This window comes from Hordeum vulgare, chromosome 3H, assembly GCF_904849725.1.
Source record: "Hordeum vulgare subsp. vulgare chromosome 3H, MorexV3_pseudomolecules_assembly, whole genome shotgun sequence".
In the NCBI taxonomy this organism is placed as follows: domain Eukaryota; kingdom Viridiplantae; phylum Streptophyta; class Magnoliopsida; order Poales; family Poaceae; genus Hordeum; species Hordeum vulgare.
Window position 1 is genome coordinate 474,252,095 of NC_058520.1, and position 7,415 is coordinate 474,259,509.

Genomic DNA, 7,415 nt, shown 5'->3' on the forward strand with positions numbered 1-7,415 from the left:
ATAAACGATTATCATGAACTAAGAAATATAATAATAACTAATTTGTTATTGCCTCTAGGGCATATTTCCAACACTCCCAACACACAGAGACACGACATCAAGTTCATCACATATCATTTCAAGAAGGGTTCTACTTATTCTCCATCTTGGTAAACACCATTCATCATATATATAACTTCTAATATTGTCCTTGTGAAGAAATTCAAGTCAATCACTAGCAAACGAGAATATGAGCCCCACCCTACCACGGGCGGTGCCCTATAAAATATAAGAGAAAATGCAGACTCAGAAAACTTCAAAGAACCTTAAAGGATCATTGCACCCCTTTATCGAATTCCCTTGAAATTATTCTAAAAAAATATTCTAAAATCTATGTGAGAAACTATAAGTACTTCAAGAATGTTAGCGATGATGTTCACAGACAATACAAAAAACTCATGATTACATAGATAAATATTATCATCACAATATTGCATGTAGGGAATATTTCCAACAGTAGTCGTGGCCAATAGGTGGATGAGCCTTATGCTTATGGCTCATCTTGGGTAGGCGCTCATGGCGCAAACATAATAAGGGGCACATGAGAGAGAATACAAGGTCGGGAAATATATCCAACTTGCTTCGTTGTATTGATCGGCTATGAAGGTCTTATAAAGCCAATTACAACTTGGAGGAAAAGAAAATAAACTCTAGTTGAATTTGGAGATAGCAGGAAAACCTTCTTCGGGACAAACCTTTCCATATCCAAACTCTCACTCTAAACTAGCACCAAGTTCATCGCATAGCACTTTGAAAAGGGTGCCATTTCTTTTCCAACTTGATAAACAGGCTTCCATCATATATACCTCTAACACTGTCTTTGTGAAGGAACCCAAGCCAATCGCTTGCAAGCGTGAATAATAGGCCCCACTCAACCTGTGGTGGTGCCCTGCAAAATATAAGAGAAACTGCAGACTGAGATAACTTTAAAGAGTCTAAAACGATCATTGTACCCTTTACAGAATCCCTTGGAAGTTATTGTGAGGGAAACTATTATCAAATTTCTATGATAAATTCTGCTTCGAGAATGCCATTTCACCAACAATTGGCCACACTAAAAACTTACCATGATATAGGGTCTAGATCCCGTTTTGCAAAGAGCATCACATGCATCTCCGCAAGAGTCAACGCATCTGGTCGGAGTATTGCATATGTTTTGAATAATTCCTCAAAGTTTTGGGGAAGAAACCTATAACTTGTGACGTTAGAACATATATTAACTTGAATCAAGTTCAAAATGCACACATAACCTAGCATCTCATCAATAGAGTAATATAATAAAAAAGGGGGAGTATATCATACAGCCAATTGACAAATCCAACTCATGTATATCTAAGAAACTACAATAGGTATTACTTATACTACTATGCATGTCTATGTATGTTCCTAAGGATTCCATGGCTATATAGCCATATAATTCCTTTGATTTGTAATATAAGTAGCTTAAGGCATTGATGCGGTCTCTAAAGCATCAGTTTGACCATCATTTTTTCTAGAAAAATGTGTTGTTTCGTTTAAAAATAATTTACACCCGTAAATTGATTTATATAATGAAAACATTTTTTCACAAATTTAATATAATTTTTGCAGAAGCTACGAATATATAATATCAATTTAGTATTGTTAGTGTTGGTAATTATTCCTAATTTGATGGTTGGATATATAAATATTTTTCTGCCATAAATTCTAAAGTTTTTTTTGCGATTACATAAAAAGGTTGCTTAACCGGAGGTCGTATACTATAGCGTGACAAAAGTACACATGTTTAATGTGGTGGGGATGTACCGGTTGTATAAAGTTCGACTCTAAATAAACACCAAATAGATTAACAGAAACCAAAGAAATTCAAGCTACTGCCACCACTGTTTTTTTCTTTTATTTTCAGTACAAGTGGCTGATTTTACTAGTTAAATGAACCCAGACAAGGACTGAGGTAAGGCAACTGATTTCAACTACCTTCCTTTGGCATCATATACACCTGAATCACTTCCATGCATAGCTTTGTGGATATTCTCTACGTATATTGTCAAGTGAGGCAGTGGTGTACCAGCCTGAAATGAATAAGACATCATAACACATACGAGTTAGTTATCTGCAGGCCCACATGTTCCTGTATGTGTAAGAGAGATGGGGTACCGGGGTTGTTTGAGGAGCAAGGGCACCGTGAATGGCGGCAGAGGCAGCAGTAGCAAATGCATACTCGCAACCGATTGCAACAAACCCTGAAAAACCCAAAGATATGTTTAATATATATAATAAAAAAATCTAATACGTAGGACTCCAAGTGAAAATGTAGACAGGCTTTATCATTTGTTGCTACTCCAAAAGCTTTCAGAAAATGGTTTTGCATGTGATCTTGGCATTTGCTGCTTGAGACCAGTTAATCCTTTCGAAAAACATTGACAAATCATAGTTACCCCATATATTGAGTGATACTGTGGAAAAAAAAAGGGGCAAGGTTTCTGTTAATTAACAATGTAACACAATAAGTATAAAGAAGTTTCAAACACACATAGCAAATCACTACTACTCCCTCCGCCCCATAAAAAACGTTCTTATATTATGAGACGGAGGGAGTATAACAAAAAGGTGCAGTATTATTCACATTTACCTCTAAGTTTGTATTCTCTATATAAGATTAGAACTTCTGCTTGAGCTTAGCTTTTGCTCATCAAGTTGCAGATGCATCATTTGAAAACCAGTGCATATGCATGAGATTCTACTTTTCTACTGAAGTGTAAGATTGTGTAATTCCGTCGCAAAATAAAAATAAATAAAAATAACGAGCTTGTCTAATTTGTTGAATAAGCAGCCACCTTGGATGGTTTCTGTAGGAGTGATGAAGCCATCCTTGTTCCGGTCGAAAAAGGAGACATGTTTCTGAAGCTCCGTCATGTTTGCAGGATCAAACTTGGCCACGGCATGCCCCCCTTATACAAAGATAACAGTAACAGCTATCAAGCCTGGAAGTTCTCGTGATAATTCTACTCTACAGGAAACAAATCTAGTTGGCTGCAGGCTGCAGGTGCATCGGGGACTTACAGTTCCAGCTAAAGATCCACAGAAGCAGAAGAGATGGTAGCTTCAGAGAAGCCGCTGCCAGCGATTGTCGATGACCGGGCATTGTCGCCTGTAGCTATGATCCTGAGTGTACGGCTCTGAGATGCAACGCATGGCCCTGTTTAAATAGACCCGTGAAGAGCAGGCTGACAACTTGCGGAGCGTGGAACACACCAGCGCCGAGACGCTCCGAAAGAAAACGAAACAGAGCTTGTCGAGCACCGCAACATGTCTGACGGTGGAATGCAGATGCAGACTACTAACTTGTATTGCACCTTGGATTAGTGGGCCAAAGCTGTTCGGGAAATCGAGGGTGCAAACAAAACTGCTGTAGATTGCGGGCATTCTTGGTGTGAATGGTCATGGCTGCTTAAAGGTTACAGATTGGTTTCGTGAGTGGCTCTGAATCGCACATTCTGAATCTACAGTATGTGACCTGTTTATAAGGAAATCGAGAATACTGCTATGATTGGTAATGCTCATCAGCCCGATTGCAATCTGAGTCGGGGATTCCGAGGGAGCGGCGGGGTGGGAAGATGCGTGCAGGCGGAGTTAGCAGCGGCTCTCCGGCTGCCGGTTGCCTCGCCCGGTCGACATGATGGTCGCTGCATCGCGTGGCCGCCAACCGCTACATCGCGTGGCCTCCTGTGGGCGACGTGGAGATGTGGACAGATGTGAATTTGACCTCGGATTTGTCGGATAGCACACGCATCCCACATAAATTTGTCGCAATTCGACATGTGTCCAAGAACATGGTTTTCTTAGCCTCGTTGTAACGGGTACTGTCATATGGAGTATATTACTATCATGCATATCTATGTCTTTCTCTTCTCTAATAATAAAAAGACTATTGTTTCCGTCGAAAAACCCACTGCGACAATTTTATAAAAAAAACCTATAATTTTTTTATTCAACCAGCGCTTCATCATTTATCTGCAACGCAAAAGGAAAAACGATTCGCTCTGCAACGCAAAGGGAAAAACGATTCGCTGCAAAAATTATACCCGTACGCATCGCCTCCTCCCATCGACCCTGGGCCACCCTGGCCTGTATCCAGGCCGCCGCCACACCACTCGCCGCCGTGGCCGACCTCAACCGCCACCGCTGCCGATCTCAACCCACCCGCCTCTGCGGCCGTACCTCTCCCCGCTCACTGCCTCCGTTGCGGCGCTCGAGCGCATCGCGTCGACCCTGGTCCATCCTGGCATGTGCCCAGCCCGCTGCCACACCACTCGCCGCCGTGGCCGACCTCAACCACCACTGTTCTCGATCTCAACCCACCCGCCTCCGCGGCCGTACCTCTGCCCGCTTGCTGCCCCCGTTTCGGCGCTCGAGCACATCTTCTGGATCAAATCAACGCGACATCTACAGTGACTGGGGATGATGCGTCTGCTCGATGCAGAACGGCGGCGGCGCGCGGATAAGGCGCGGCGGAGTGAAGTACTTGCTGGTGGAGGCGGACCTCCATGGCTCACACGGGGAACTCCGAGGTTATGGCGCGGCAGCGGTGACTCCTTATGGCCAGATAGAGGCGCCTAACCCATGCTCCCCTCATCGTATCCCCTCCTCCGGCAGGAACTCGTCATCTGGTGAGATCCCCTCCCCATGCCTCCAACCGTGTGCCAAGCACCGGCAAGAAATTTTGTTTTGTGTGTATTTGTTTACTGATGAATGAATGTATTGAATGTAAGATTGTATTGTTTTAGAGACAGAGAATGGAACACCACCTTCAGTTTGTGATCTGATCCCCACATTCTCTACCCCATGGATGAAATAAGATAACAGTCCATTGATCTATTCACGTAGCCTCTTTGTTTTGCTTTGCTTGTCCCGCTCAATTTCTCATCATGGTGGAATTAACAATGGACGGGTTGATTTCTCAACAAATAGGATAGGACTGACTACATTAGTTAGTTAGCTTATTATTTTAATAAATCAAAATAGTTATAAAAAGATTAAAAGCGTGTGGTATTTTTTTGCCCCCGTTGCAATGCACGGGCCCTTTTCCTAGTGATAGTGTATGATACTACATCCGTAATGCATAGTATCATATGTTAGTATCATAGGATAGTTCATTTATTGCTATGCAAGACACATAGTAGCACATCATTTAATATGATACAGTATCATAATATGATACTCAACCCTCTCTTTCTTCATTTAATTCTATGCCACCTCATCAAAATTTCTTAGTTGGCATGCATGATACTACCTATGATACTCCCATTACGGCCAGCCTTAGGAGCACCGCGGACATCTCATATCCAAATGATGCTCCGGTTCTGGACGGGTGTGTTTGACGATAAAGTATCGCAGAAACCATAGTATTGAAAAGGGCACCGTCCTGTGTCAGCGCACCGACGCGTGGGCTCCCGTCGGTCGGGCGACAGCAGTCGATCTGACTATGATAGTCGTCATATCTCGCATCTTGTGCTCGCTCTGTGTCGCCGCACAGCCCCGCGCGCCTCCGACCTCCTGCCGCACGAGCACCCCATCACTTCCCCCCGTCGTCGTCGCTCGTCGCAGCACCCTCATGCCCTTCCCCCGTCGCTCGCCGCTCGTCGCCGGTTTGAAGCTTTTTTCACTTTGATTCAAACTTTTTTCATGCCGCTTAAAGCTTTTTCCACAACGGTTGAAGCTTTTTCCATGTCGCTTGAAGCTTTTTGCTGGTTGTAGAAAAAATGATAGGCTTTCCTCGTTGGTTCGTGGTTGAAGCTTTTCAAACATGTGGTTAAAACTTTTGTGTTAACGATTGCAACTTTTTTGTTTCACTGTCGCCGGTTGAAACTTTTTATATCGTTGGTTGCAACAAATCGAATGAAGAATGTAGCAAATCTCTACTATTAAAAGGGGATCTACCGTCGTGATGGTTCAACCTCGTACGATCCCCACCTCCTCCCGCTAGCACTTCCACCGATTTTTTCCAACCCATCATAAACCGGGCGATTAAAGAAAAAAACAACCGGTTCACTAAAAAAGGCCCTCTACCTCCCCACCTCGTACATTGTTAACGAAGTGTCTTCGTTAACGAAATGATAACCCCCACCACCCCACGTGCGTCTTCCCCATCGCTCACCCCCACGCCCGCCCACCCCCTCACCCACCCCGCCCCGCCCCACCAGCTTGCACGACGCACTGCCCACCCCAACCCCCTCGCCGCCGGCGAACCCAACCACGCCGAAACCCACGCCACGCCACGCCGCCTACCCCCGACCACCTCGCCGTCGGCCATCCCAACCCCATCGCCCCCACGACGCGCCTGTCCACCCCCGCACCCGGCCCGCTGATACGTCTCTATCGTATCTACTTTTCCAAACTCTTTTGCCCTTGTTTTGGACACTAATTTGCATGATTTGAATGGAACTAACCCGGACTGACGCTCTTTTCAGCAGAATTGCCATGGTGTTGTTTTTGTGCAGAAATGAAAGTTCTCGGAACGTCCCGAAAATTTACGGAGAATTTTTTTGGAAAATATGAAAAATACCTGCGCAAAGATCCACCGGAGGGGCTGGGCCAGTGGGCCACAAGCCCTATTGCCGCGGCCACCCCCTGGCCGCGGCAACCAAGCTTGTGGGGCCCACGTGGCTCTACTGCCCCCAAACTCAGCTCTATAAATTCACTTTCGCCTATAAAAAAAATCAGAAGAGAAGATTTCGTCGCGTTTGCGATACGGAGGCGCCGCCACATCCTGTTCTTCATTTGAAGGACAGATGTGGAGTCCGTTTTGGGCTCCGGAGAGGGGAAGTCGTCGCCATCGTCATCATCAACCTTCTTCCCTCTCCAATTCCATGAAGCTCTTCATCGTTCGTGAGTAATTTATTCGTAGGCTCGCTGGGCGGTGATGAGTAGGATGAGATCTATCATGTAATCGAGTTAGTTTTGACGGGGATTGATCCCTAGTATCCACTATGTTCTGAGATTGATGTTGCTACTACTTTGCCATGCTTAATGCTTGTCACTAGGGCCCGAGTACCATGATTTCAGATCTGAAATTATTATGTTCTCACCAATATATGTGTGTTTTAGATCCGATCTTGCAAGTTGTAGTTACCTACTATGTGTTATGACCCGGCAACCCCGGAGTGACAATAACCGGAACCACTCCCGGTGATGACCATAGTTTGAGGAGTTCATGTGGTCACCAAGTGCTAATGCATTGTTCCGGTTCTTTATTAAAAGGAGAACCTTAATATCCTGTAGTATCCTTTTGGACCCCGCTGCCACGGGAGGGATGGGCAATAGATGTCATGCAAGTTCTTTTCCCTAAGCACGTATGACTACACACGGAATGCATGCCTACATCACATTGACGAACG

At 44.7% G+C, this 7,415-nt stretch overlaps 1 protein-coding gene across 1 annotated transcript; it reads right to left on the reverse strand.

Moving 5' to 3' along the window:
- Positions 1 to 608: 608 nt before the first annotated feature.
- Positions 609 to 3,198, reverse strand: LOC123440211 (probable peroxygenase 4). The gene is made up of 6 exons (XM_045116779.1): positions 3,082 to 3,198; positions 2,856 to 2,969; positions 2,176 to 2,261; positions 1,996 to 2,090; positions 1,106 to 1,228; positions 609 to 928 (listed from the first exon to the last, which is right to left on the reverse strand). The coding sequence occupies exons 1-6, from the start codon at positions 3,161 to 3,163 to the stop codon at positions 775 to 777; spliced, it is 654 nt and encodes a 217-aa protein (XP_044972714.1). The 5' UTR covers positions 3,164 to 3,198; the 3' UTR covers positions 609 to 774.
- Positions 3,199 to 7,415: the final 4,217 nt, after the last annotated feature.

What these genes read in the sequence shown, in the direction of transcription:
- LOC123440211 (XM_045116779.1), bottom strand. Translation starts at nt 3,163, where the DNA reads ATGCCCGGTCATCGACAATCGCTGGCAGCGGCTTCTCTGAAGCTACCA. An exon ending in TTGCTCCTCAAACAACCCCG is followed by an intron (nt 2,091 to 2,175) that starts GTACCCCATCTC and finishes TATTCATTTCAG; the next exon opens with GCTGGTACACCACTGCCTCA. An exon ending in GATCTAGACCCTATATCATG is followed by an intron (nt 929 to 1,105) that starts GTAAGTTTTTAG and finishes TATATTTTGCAG; the next exon opens with GGCACCACCACAGGTTGAGT.